This window comes from Lutra lutra, chromosome 2, assembly GCF_902655055.1.
Source record: "Lutra lutra chromosome 2, mLutLut1.2, whole genome shotgun sequence".
NCBI classification, from domain to species: Eukaryota; Metazoa; Chordata; class Mammalia; order Carnivora; family Mustelidae; genus Lutra; species Lutra lutra.
In genome coordinates this window covers 24,495,231-24,508,744 of record NC_062279.1, presented here as the reverse complement: position 1 = coordinate 24,508,744, position 13,514 = coordinate 24,495,231, and the positions used below count along the sequence as shown (strand labels likewise).

General features: G+C 42.4%; 1 protein-coding gene across 1 annotated transcript in view; it reads right to left on the bottom strand.

The window, feature by feature from the left end:
- Nucleotides 1–13,514, bottom strand: part of PDGFRL (platelet derived growth factor receptor like) — an 81,268-nt gene that overhangs the window by 41,831 nt on the left and 25,923 nt on the right. The window contains exon 2 of the mRNA XM_047716275.1: nucleotides 7,271–7,568. Within this exon, the coding sequence (XP_047572231.1) occupies nucleotides 7,271–7,568 (298 nt within the window). The remainder of the gene's footprint in view (nucleotides 1–7,270; nucleotides 7,569–13,514) is intronic.

The window sequence follows — 13,514 nt, the reverse complement described above, 5'->3', positions numbered from 1 at the left end:
GTAAAGACTAACTCCGGCTTACCTTCCAGCATCATCTCCCCATGACCACCCCCTTTCTGCCAAGCTACCCCATCTTCCTCCAACACCTTCAGTGTTCCAGGTACTATACTCTCTCAGCTCTAGACAATTCTTTATGCTGTTCTCTCCTTCTGGAATTTTCTTATATTCTTCTCCCATCTCCTTTACCTGGTTAATTCTCACCCTTCAGGTATTAGCTTGAGTTTTCTCCTCTCTGACCCTGTGCTTCTGCTAACAAGACTTTCCTTCAACTATATATTAAAATTATTTGTTTAATAGTGCCTTGCCCTGCAGTTAAAAGCTCTACAGGTACAGATGTTGTGTCTATCTTGCTCACCACCGTATCTCCAGCATCTACCTAGCATAGGACTGTGAACATCATAAATGCTAAATAATAATAGTAATAATAGTTGGAAAAGAAGAAGAGAACAATTAAGGGAGAGTGGCGGTGGGAAGACAGACAGTGAAAAAGCAGGAGAGCAGGAAGGGGGCAGGCAGAGGAGTCAGGAAACAGAACAGTCAATAAATGGTCCCAAATACAGTCAGAAAAATATCCTTGCTCTTTCCAGTCTCAAAAGAGAGTAGAGATCTATGTGATCTGGGACAGACTGAATCTTGAATTAAAATCTGCGTCAATTTTAGCACCTAGAAATACAGAATCTTCACATTGCTGTAGCTTCTGAAGCATCACCTAAGCTGTTCAAGGGCCTGGTGCTCTGGGAAGACTCAGTGGGACTCAGCACTACCAGTGAATTTACCCTGGTGTGTGCACATGAGCTTGCAAATGTCCACCTCCTTTTTTTATTTGCTAGGAAACTGAATTCTATACTGTGTAAAATATCCAATTCAAAAAAAATTGAAACTGTGACTACTGAGTAGCCTAAAAGGATGGGAGAACCATCAGGACAAAAGCGCCATCGTTTTTTCCAACTGGTCTTCCTTGTTTCTTTCACTGGTGAAAGGAAGAGAAGTCTAACACAGCTGAAACCTGCCATCTAGTGGGCCTTCTAATGACATGAGTTCGCCACTGTGAAGGGAGCTGGCATCACAGGACAGGAGGCCTGAAGAAGCCCGCAAGCTCGCATCATCTCAGGTCTTCCCTGGGGGTGGTCAATATCCACCTTTGAGAAGGAGGGATCATTTATGGCCTTCTGACAGAGCTCCTCTTTCTAAGTAGCCCAATATAATGTTTTCACATTCTGATGTCCAAAAGGTTAACAGTAATCAATGTGAAATTTCGATCACTTTAAATTCAAAGCTATCCTAGCAAGAAATCAGTGCCCCCTTTGGAAAAGCATACAAATCTTAATTCTGTTTTGAGTCTTAAATTTAGAAATCAGATTTATAAGTCGAGGGCCCAACTTCTTTTTTAGAAGTTATTTAAGAAGAAGAACTGTCTTCTTAAAAAAGAAGTAGTAGTAGTAGTAGTAGTAGTAGTAGTAGCAGTAGTAGTTAGAAGAAGTAGTAGTAGTAAGAAGTAGTAGTAGTAGTAGTCGTCGTCGCTGTTGTTGTTGTCAACAACAAATCTATCTTCCCTGAAGCAACTACCTACATGAGGCCAAGAGTGGTCTTTGGTCTAAAGGGCTTTGGTCTAAATGTGTCCCATATGGCATAACTCAGAACACTTGCACAGAATAGCAGCTCCATGTCAGGAACCAAGAGGCCAGGTTCACACTGCTGCTCACCCACCGTCACTCAGAACCAACCATCTACCTTCCATGAATCTGTTTCCTCATTTGTTAAAAAAAAAACAAACACTTAAGCTTAACAACTACTAAGTTCCCTTTGATCTCTCAAGTTCCATGAGCTTGTTCCAGAGTTAACAGGTCTCCTGACCCCAGCAGCCTGATTTTCAACCCACTCTGTGCTCAGTGCCCAGCAGCACACTTGCACCGAGATACCGACGGAGGGCCTGAGTGTGCTGGTGAATAAGCAGATGTCACCTCTGCCAAGCCAACTGCTGAGTGAGGGACACAAACATAAAACAGGGATTGTGCCATAGGTGATGAGGGCTTCAGGGAGAGTATGTAACTGGGCCTAGAAGAGGGTGGGGTCTGGATGGAACAGGCCTGGATCTGAAGATCTGTGAGCAGGTTTTTCCATATGTGCCTTACAAGCAAGAAGACGCAAATGGGCAAAGGCCCAGGCGAGAAGGAGACTGGCACATCTGGGCATCAGAGTCCACAGAGCCTGGACTGTGAACAAGAGAGTGAAGTAAAATGAAAGAGGAGGGAAAGGCAGAGGCTATATTATGCATGGCCTTGTGGGCCATACCAGGAGTTGTAATTTAATTCTAAGAGCAACAGAATTGCTCTATTGAAGGGCTTGAAGCAAAAAAGTGACAGGACCAGATGTGCTTTTGTGAAGATCTGACTGTTATGTTAAAGACTGAGGTCAGCTTCAAAATTGGATGCAGAAAAGCTAGTTACAAGATTATGCTGTAGTCCATGTAAGAGATAAGGGTCATTGCTGCCATGATGGAAAGAAGAAGGAAGATGCAAGAAATCATTAAACAGCGTCATTAGGGCATCTGGTAGTAGTTGATTGGACATGGAAGAAAAAGGGAAGCATCGAAGATGATTCCAGGCTTTTGATGAAGGGCAACTGGGTAGAATTAGTGCCATTCACTGAACTGAAGGACACAGGAGAATGACCAGGTATGGAGAAGACTTATGTGCTCCACTTCAGATGGTTCTTTTCAGAAAAAGGCTCAGGCAGTTAGCAGGATGCTGGACAGTCAAATTGGGAGCTCAACAGAACGACTGGAGATCAATGGAGAGCAAGTGGTAGCATGTAATGAGAAGAGAAAAAGACACAGAACCAACATTTAATGTTTGGGAGAGTGGACAATGCAGAGCTGGTGAAGCAAACTTCAAGGAGGGGCCCATGAGGCAGGAAGAAAACTGGCAGAAAATAATGCTGTGGAAGCCAAAAGCAGAGTGTTCCTTTCTGTTGAATGGACCTGGTGGGGCAAGTCACATGGGGACTGAAAAGAAAACCCTGAGTTTAATGACCTTGACCTTGGTGATTAAATGCATGTAGAGTAGTGGGGCAGGAGTCAGGTTGTCTAGGTGGAGGATGATAGGAGATGGACAGTGGAGGGTGACAGTGAGGGTGGAGACACTTCTGAGGGGCCCGGTTCTGAAGGTGAGAGGGGACAGTGGCTGGAGGGCATATGGGGGCTAAGGCCAGATTTCTTAATATGGATAAGGCTTATGGAAGGGATCCCGTTGAGAAGGGGAGGTTGAAGATGCCCATCAGGGAGACAGTAACTTATATTTCAAGTCTCCTGAGAATGCATCCAAGGGTGATATCCAGGACACAGACAGATTGGCCTTAGTCAGGAGGAACAACCCTTCTTCTACTATAACCGTCAGAGTAGGGAAGGAAGGGATGTGGTAAGATGGAGTCAAGGCAATTCGAGGGCTCCAACTGATCAGTAAATTAGGTGAGAATTTCATTAGCTCCAAGGAGAGAGATGGAAAAGATCAGAGGTTTAGGAAGAGAGAAAAAGTGAGCTCTCTAGAGAAATCTATCCAGCAGTGCCCGACACAAGTGAAGTGACCACAGTCTAATGGCACCAGCCCGGCCAGCTGCATGCTTTCCTCCACAGGGTTCAGTACCCAAGTGTGGACAAGAAGTGGGCGAACAGGTTCATGGGGTTGTAAATTTCCAAAAGGAAAAACAAAGGATAACATAATTTACTTAGGATGGATTCAAGAGGTTGGTAGAAACAACAGACCCTGGAGTCTGATGAGCATAGAAGGGGCCAAGACGGATAAAGCAGGAGAAGCTCCTGGGGGTGAGGCTGGAAGGGTCAGCTGACGAAATGGCTCCATAAGGTGAAGCAGGACAGGCTCTGAGAGAGTGGGGATGGATACTAGGTGGCTTAGCACTGTAGATATAAAACATAGTCACATCTTTGTTGTCACTCCCCAACCCATATGTGCAGCGCACCCGTCGCACTAAGTATATTTATCTTAGAATGTTGAATGAACAAATGCATGCCCAGGAACATGGCTTCTGAAATGACCACCAAATTCCTGGGGAAACCAAAAAACTGTTCCCTGAGTTTTGGTGTGTGTTGGGTACTCTTCACAGTGCTAGGAATAGGATAATGAACCAAACAAACATGGATATTGCCCAGCAGTGGCTTACATTTTCATGGGGGGAAGATGGGGATAGGCCCCAGATTACAAAGAATTGATTAGTTCAATGAAAAAGGAAAGAGGTGAGCCGTATTTTCTGGATATTCTAAATTATAAATTACATCGGCTGTACAACATTCTCTGATTTGAGTCTTGATCAGAATTAACCGCCCCAAAAGATCCCTTGATGATCATGCTTGAGAAATACACACTGCTTGGTAATAATTAGTTGCAGTTTATTCAACATTTGCCATAGGCCAGGTAGCACTTACATTAGGTAATAGCATCTCCATATTCCAGATGAGGAAAGTGGGTTCTAGGCAAATAGCTGCTCAAAGAGCACTTTGTTGCCTAGTGGTAAAGGCAGGATTAAGCCTAGCTATGCCTCTGCCTGACCTCTCTGTTCCATAACCCATTCCCCTCTTCTGGTCAGAAGACTGATGGACAAATATGGTAGCATTGTGAACTTTGTTTCAGAAAGCTACCAAAACTGCTAAATGACCAGGCTTTGTTGGAAGCACACCTGGGGGGCTTCCAAACCCAAAGCTGTCAGAACACTGGTAAGAACTCATTCCACAGGAAAAGAAAACACCAGATGAATACTTCTCTTCTCTCCAAAGGTACCATGTTCTGGGAAAGATGTCAAGAGTCAATTTGTTGAATCTCTGGTGTCAAATAACTTGTGATTTTGTTGTTGTTGTTTGAAATAGTTATGACTAGATGTTTTTCACATTTTTCACATTTTTTGGTAAATTCTTGGAAGCCCACATCTGTCTTTACTTTCTTATAAAATCCTGACTGGGCTTTGAATGAATACAATTTAATGTTACAAAGTCAAAATTGGTTTTTTTTTTAGCTCTTAGATAGTTCTTTTCGATTCAGATTCATGTTCACTTTACTTTGAGTCCCTAGGATATTTTCAAAAGTATTCTGGCTAATACAACTTTGAAAATATTTCTGGAAAATAGTATATCTTCAAGGGCCAAATCATCTAGGTTTAAAATACTGTAAGTCGGGGCACCTGGGTGGCTCAGTGGGTTAAAGCCTCTGCCTTCGGCACAGGTCATGATCCCAGGGTCCTAGAATTGAGCCCCACATCGGGCTCTCTGCTCCGAGGGAAGCCTGCTTCCTCCTCTCTCTCTCTGTCGGCCTCCCTGCCTACTTGTGATCGGTCTGTCAAATAAATAAATAAATAAAATCTTTTAAAAATATACTGTAAGTCAAAGATTAACTGTTCAGAATGATTTTAAAAAGCTCAATTCTGAGGGTTTTTTTTTTTTTTTAAGTATGTAAATCTCACTTTGGGAACTAAATCATTTGAAAGGTAGTAAATGGTAGTAAATCTTTCCAGATTCCTCAGCAGGGGATGCACACACATACTTTAATACACTCACACACACCACTCTCCGTTCTCCATTCCATATCTACCAATATCCCTCAAGGAAAACTCTACAAGATTACATCTCCTGACACCAGAAGAGTATCCTCAGAATAAAATGGTAAAGAGTCTTAATACAAGAAGGTATTGAGATGGAGAGATATTACTTGTATATATTTTAACTTATTTATTCTCTAACATATATGTGTGTCAGAAGCGGGAGAAGATTGTCTAGTCACTGGATAGCTAAAGCTAAATGCCAAGGACTCAGTTAAGCCCCATGAAAAACACAGATTTAAAAAAAGGTGTCCTAAGTATAAAGAGTGATCAAAAGAGGATGCATCCCAGGCCTTGGGAAAGCAAAGCCTGGGAGGTGGGACAGCCTTCCCTGAGAAAGCCACAGGCTGGCTGAAGTTGGCCAGGTTGATTGAGGGGGCCTGGAGGGAGCTGGACACATTTGATGATCTTATAGGAGCCCAGGCTAGTGAAAGCAGAGATACTAATCTAGAGATTAGAGGTGACTCTACAGAGATTCTGAGTTCAGGGAGGGTCTCATCATTCAGGTGAAGATGTTGGACTTTATCCCCAGTGGAGCCCTACTCTTTAAGTAGGGAAAGGTCATGTTCAGATCTTAAGACCTCAGCCCAGTGGCTGTGAGAAAAAGTCTAGGAGGACATCTGGGTGGTTACTGCATTTCAGGATTGGGGATGAGGGACAACATTGGCTGGGACTGTGACTGGAACGGGTTCACAGATTGAGAGGATGTGGGGGCATGAGGGCAGTTGAGGGGGAAGGCAAGGATGCTCCCCAGTTTAGTGTCCCAGCTGCCATGTTCCAGTGGCCTGGAGGGAAGGGAAGATGTTTCGGGGTGGAGTTTGTATGGAAAATGAACCTGTCAGGAACACCCAAAATTTTTGATCCTAAGATCCTCATTCTTACTCCATTCGAGTCATCCCAGACACTATCCTGCATAGATTTCTTTTCCTGAATCATATGAAGAAAAAGCTGGAAAGATTCTTAGAAGTCATGCAGTCAGAGCCGCTTCATTCTGTGCATGAGAAAAAGGAACCCCGGGGATTTCTGGGGAACCCCCACAAAGATGCACTGGAACCTCAGCCCTTAAGGCCCTGGGATCCTACCAGGACCCACTGAAGTGTGCTCCATGTTTGTGCTTTTTAACACTTTTCCTAAGCATCATCTTCGCCACTTTTCTTGTGCAAGAAACCCGGGCTCTGGAAGATACTCATTCAAATGCAACCCTCTCACCAACTGAGGCTCTGAACGTGAACCTCACATACTCGGGAAAGTAAACACAAATCAGAAGCAGCTGAGAAGTTCAAAATCAGTTTAAGTTGCCTTCTCCTCAATGTGCTTATAGGCATCTCCAGTTAGATCATTTCGGTTTTCATTATGATTACATAAAAAAATAACAGAAAGCAGTGATTGGGCTCATTATTTTTTTATATGAATTCTTCAATATCTATGCATCATGGTTTCAATTATTTGTCTTTTGGCTTCCAATAAAATTTCACCATTTTAACCCATGTGGATAGTATTTGCAGTAATTTTTTTAAAAAAGGACAAAGAAGTAAAATCTATGGCTTTTACTCATTTAGCTTTCATTTTTGTATAAGCTATGAGGGTGAAATGGTAGATGGCAGAAACAACCATATTTAACACTAAACCCTTGACCAACGTAAGTTAAAATAAACAAACAAATGCTCACCTAAGGCGAGAGTCCTTAAAGGTGTCAAGATAGGCGGGATAACTCCATTCAATCTTGTTCCCTTTACATCGAAGCTCTAGAGTTTGGCCTGCCGTCAGGCTCAGGGTTGCTGCAGGCTTCTGGAAGCGGCCTTTATCCATCATATGTATCATTATAGACTGAGTCTTTGGTGGGGCATCAGCTGCATCCCTGTCCTTTATTTTAGGAATTTTGGGTTTCACCTTCTTGTTGGTAGGCTTGATTCTATTCTCTCCAGGCTCCTTTGGACGCTTGTTCTTGGGAAGTGGTTGGCCAGTAACTAGGACAAAAGTGAGGAGAGAACAATGCAACTCAAGTAGTAATGAACCAGTGGATTCTGCACCTAAAACAGGTAAATTTTGGACACTCTTCTCCTCCATGAAAATTATTTTCAGGAATTATCATTATTTTCTTAGTTCATCCTTCTGTTGGAAAACAATGACTCACTGAGAGGTAAGATATTTCATTTTCAAAGATGTTACTCCAATTCAGCAATTTAGCTCATTGCACATTATGAGCTAAAATTTGCACTTGCCAGATAACAAGACTATTTCTTGTAGTTCACCCTGTCTTGCAGTCCCTAAGGGGTCACGGAGAATGGCAGCATCAGAGTTGCTCAAAGCTGTTGCCCGTCCTTGTGGTCTCAGAGACATCACTGTTCATTCTGAATTTACTGTTTAAATGCAAGAGAATGTCATCTCCAGGGAGTACAGACATGAACTGCACCATAAACCCTCTCAGAGGAGTTCAAGCCACTATGAACTTTCTCCCAAAGGAGTGCGCTCAGCGGAGTCTGGGTGTATCTGGATGGACAATGTCCATATGGACGTTGTCCATATAGCATGCAAAGCTTAAGAAGGAGTAAGTCCCAAATATTCCCTCATTTTTTATTTTTTAAAGAGTTGTTTTAGAGAGAGAGCATGCAGGGCAAGGAGCAGAGGGAGAGAGAGAGAATCTCAAGCAGACTCCCCACTGAACAAGAAACCCGACAGGGGGCTCATCCCATGACCCTGATCATGACCTAAGCCAAAACCCAGCTGGCCACTTAACCAACTGTTAAGCCACCCAGGCGCCCCAAATCTGTGCTCATTTAAAACTTCCAAAGAAGTTATTAAAAGCTCAACAGTAACTATAGCAATGGTTTAGAACTTGGCCAACAAAATATTGGGGGGGGGTAGGAGATTATTGGATCACCAACGTTGTTGATAATTGCTGGCAAAGGGTGATAATAAAAAGACGATCTAATTAGAGTCTATCTTATCACTGTTTTTCCTTTCTCTATAGATGTCCACCCCTGATTGCCTACATCCAGGGATGATGGCTCCCACTTTCCTTCCCTTGCTATGCCTCTGGGCTCCAGAATGTCCCACATGCCTGCACAGCCTTGGACTTGTGATGAGAAGAAGGATGAGAAGAAGATCATGCAGTTTCAGTCTCCCCTCTGTCTGCACGAACTCAAGGGCAACCTCACTATATACCCACAAAATTACTAAATGTCCCAACTTACGGGGCCCTGAGAGGTCATTTAGGTAAAATTCTTACATTGTACATTTAAAAAAGGAGACGCTGTTGCACTCAGCTGGTTTGTGGCAGAGTGTGAGAGTAGAATTCAAGTCTTCTGACTCTTACTGCAATGTAAAGTATGTACCTTACTATGTAGGTAAGTATCCTGTATATATTTCAAATGGATAGCAACACAAATCTTCACCAAGATTGTACAAATACAGGGCATTTGTAGAAAATGAGAAAGAGTGATAAAGCTGGAGAAAATTTTTTCCTTTTTGATGTATTTATTTAACTAATACTATGTTGGTGTACTTAAGACTCGGGGTGGTCAAAAGTATAAATGGGGATCAAGAAATAGAAAAAGGTAAGTGTTGCAAGCTCTTATATGGTGGGCCAGGCAGGTGACCACAGAAGATAAGCCAAGTGGGCCTGGTGAGGCCATGGCCTCCCTAAGGGACAGCTGCTCCTGCTTCAGCAGGGACAACTCCCTGCCTGCAGAGAGTACATGCCCACACTTGCCAGATCTGAGACCTCAAAGGATGGCAGAAATGCAGATTTCCTGATTTATAAGTGCCAGAAACTCAATTTTTAGAAACTTCCTGTTTGAACCCCTGAGGTTAGAAGTCTGGTAGTAATTGTCCTTGAAGGGGTGAGATGACCACGAGGGGACATGAGGGGAATTTCCAGGAACATTCTCTCTTGATCTGGGCTAGTTACAGGCGTGTGAACAGTTTGTGAGTGTTTCATGAAGCCAAACTTTAAGGCTCTAAAAATTTAGCTGCTCTGGACTCAACTGCTTAATGGTAAGCTTGGCTTCCTTTGCATGTTGCCCTGTGCCCTTTGAAACAGGAGCCATTCAGATTCCACTTTTAGTTCAGCTGAGCCCAGACTCTGGAACCAACCCCACTCAGATCCCAGTATCCATCAACATCAGCTCCTCAGCCTGCTGCCTTCTTTGGGCTTATATGTCTTGCTACCCGAGCCCTGCTCTTTTCAATGGCTTCGGGGCCTGTTGAGACCCTTCCTTCTTTCCCTAGGCCTGAGTCTCTTATTATTTCCCATCCTTCCTCTACTCTAGTGCTCTGGGTCATGGGCCCTGCTGAGCTTCTTCAGTCCTTCCAGAGAGCACAGTTGTGTCCTTGAGCCCCAGACTACAAGGTGAGTCCCCAGTGCCTGCTGCTGAACCTGCTGTTCACCGAGACCTCCCCTGATCCTGCACATTTGCCTTATTTACCCCCAAAGTTCTAATGACAGAAGAGGGTGGGTAGTGGCACACATGCACATATTTTCCCAACCTTCTAGAAGGAGAAGACCTGTAACCACTGGGAACATGTCAAATCAACATGAGTGCGCTCATCCAGCAACATCAGTTTTGGACTTAAGTCTCAGTTTTGCAACAGAGTAAAAATCACCGTGCTTTACTTAGGGTAGCAAATTCAATTGTACCATGAGAATGTCCGTCATCCGTGCTTTGCAGGCATTTTGATCACACTATGCCTATGGAATTCATGGACTTCTGGGTTAAAGTCGAATTTGATGTGTTTTCTTTATCATGGAACAGGAATCCAGGGTATCAGAAATGACCACAACTGGCTGTAAATCCTATGGAATTTAGACAAACAGTGCAACTCACCTGACTTCTAACCTCTCAGATCCTGTGGGACTCTGTTTCTCAGGAAACTAATAAGGGATATTATGCATCCAAATGTGGTATTATCCCTGCAAAGTAATTTGACTTGTTCAACAAATAGACATAGCAACTGATCTAACTGTATAGTTGGTCCATCTGCCTGACGATGGAATTGGTCCACAATTTGATAACAATGACACTAAGTTACAAGAGCCAGCTACCTGACCCCATAAGGCATACAGACAGATCTGGGATTGAGTGATTCCCAAATTCCATGTCTAACTTCTTAAAGAACATGACTTTTCTACCTATGTAAATTATTTTCCAAAGATCTGAAAAATTTATATTATAAATAAAAGCAAAAGCCCATTACCATTGTGTTTTTGAGATGATAGCATAGTAGTATATTTTATAGAGAAATAAGTGATAAAATTCACACATCATTAAATATCATTATTGACTTCAGATCCTGATGGCCACTTACTAGCTATGTCACAGCAGGATGTTATCTACCCTCTCTCTGTTCGTTCATCTGTAAATTGAGAATTATATGTTAACAATGACTATCTTATCAATAGTTGTGGAAGATTACATGAGTTAATACATTTAACACACTGAGAATATTGTCTGACCCATAATAAGTAAGTGCTAGGTAAGTGCTACTTGCTATTTTGTGGTTGTCTTGTGATAACGTCTCACGGTGATCTCCATGATAAATTTGTAATGGAAGCAATGAAGCTAATATTCTTCCTAATTTACAGGTGAAATAACTGAGCACAGATGCCAAGTAGCTCACTGCAGGTTACTAAGAAGTTAGCTAAGAAACAGATCCTTGGATGTCGGGTCTAAAGTCTTCTCTAGGGCGCCTGGGTGGCTCAGTGGGTTAAGCCGCTGCCTTCGGCTCAGGTCATGATCCCAGAGTCCTGGGATCGAGTCCTGCATCAGGCTCACTGCTCAGCAGGAAGCCTGCTTCCCTTCCTCTCTCTCTGCCTGCCTCTCTGCCTACTTGTGATCTCTCTCTGTCAAATAAATAAATAAAATCTTTAAAAAAAAATAAATAAAAAAAAATAAAGTCTTCTCTAGTTCATGCTGTTGTCTCTTGATTCACTTAAAGATTAGCATATTGTAACAGTTTCTTTTCTTTTTTTTCTTCTTCTTCTCCCCGCCCCTCTCCCCCGACCAAAATCTCATGCATAACACCCTGTCTAAATGGTTTCTTTGTGTGATACGCCCCAGGCTTTGACAAGAAGTTCCAAATCAAACAGAACATGATGCCAGGGAGCGGAGTACAACCTTCCTGGAAGGGCTGGGTATGCTTTTCTAAGGCATACATTAGAATCCCTAAGTGAAGAGACACTGGTCAAAAGCCTGTCTCCAAAATAAATGAATAAATGTTATAAAATAAGAAGTAAACAAGACAAAGGACTGTAACCCTTTGGCACAAATTGAGGATTGCAATCAAACCCTTAATAAAGGTTGTCTTTTGGTTTTGTTAACTGTTTCCTTTGCTGTGCAAAAGCTTTTGATCTTGATAAAATCCCAAAAGTTCATTTTTGCCCTTGCTTCCCTTGCCTTTGGTGATGTTCCTAGGAAGATGTTGCTGCGGCTGAGGTCGAAGAGGTTGCTGCCTGTGTTCTCCTCAAGGATTTTGATGGATTCCTTTCTCACATTGAGATCCTTCACCCATTTTGAGTCTATTTTCATGTGTGGTGTAAGGAAATGATCCAATTTCATTTTTCTGCATGTGGCTGTCCAGTTTTCCCAACACCATTTATTGAAGAGGCTGTCTTTTTTCCATTGGACATTCTTTCCTGCTTTGTCAAAGATGAGTTGACCATAGAGTTGAGGGTCTATTTCTGGGCTCTCTATTCTGTTCCATTGATCTATGTGTCTTTGTGCCAGTACCATGCTGTCTTGATGATGACAGCTTTGTAATAGAGCTTGAAGTTCCTCAAAATGTTGAAAATAGAACTACCCTATGACCCAGCAATTGCACTGCTGGGTATTTACCCTAAAGATACAAACGTAGTGATCCGAAGGGGCACGTGCACCCGAATGTTTATAGCAGCAATGTCTATAATAGCCAAACTATGGAAAGAACCTAGATGTCCATCTACAGACAAATGGATAAAGAAGATGTGGTATATATACACAATGGAATACTATTCAGCCATCAAAAGAAATGAAATCTTGCCATTTGCGACGACGTGGATGGAACTAGAGGGTATCATGCTTAGCGAAATAAGTCAATTGGAGAAAGACAACTATCATATGATCTCCCTGATATGAGGGAGAGGAGATGCAACATGGGGGGTTGAGGGGGTAGGAGAAGAGTAAATGAAACAAGATGGGATTGGGAGGGAGACAAACCATAAGTGACTCTTAATCTCACAAACCAAACTGAGGGTTGATGGGGGGAGGGGGTTGGGAGGGGGGGTGGGGTTATGGATATTGGGGAGGGTATGTGCTATGGTGAGTGCTGTGAAGTGTGTAAACCTGGCGATTCGCAGACCTGTACCCCTGGGGATAAAAATATATGTTTATAAAATTAAAAAAAATGTATGCTGAAATAAAAATCATAAAAAAAAACCCTTAATAAAGGTAATTTAACTATTAACCTCTCTGATTCTATAGACTAGAATTATGTTGGACGAGTTAAAAAAATAACAAATTCACTAGCAGAATCATTGACAGCTACTCACAGGAAGACCATATATGAATACTGTCATTAATATAAAGATCTGTAGCTGGTTGCCTTTTTCTTCTCGTGGACAGTTAAGGGTAAAAGTCTGACATGATGGTTGCATGAAAATAACCACACTATAAATTGGCTGAGTAGCTTAGGGCTTCCCTAGTGTGTTATATAAACTGATGAACATGCCCTACTCTAATTTTTTGGTTCCTCACGGAACACCCCACAAGAATACATACACTTTGCCAAGAACAACGTTGAGAAGGTAAGAAAGCAATGACACTTGGAAGAAGAAAATATAAAGATGAGAGGCTTTCCTTTCCTTACTCCCTTTGAGAGACTCACTCCAAAATACCCTCTTACCATTTCTTAAAGTATCATTTTCTTAAAATAGCAAT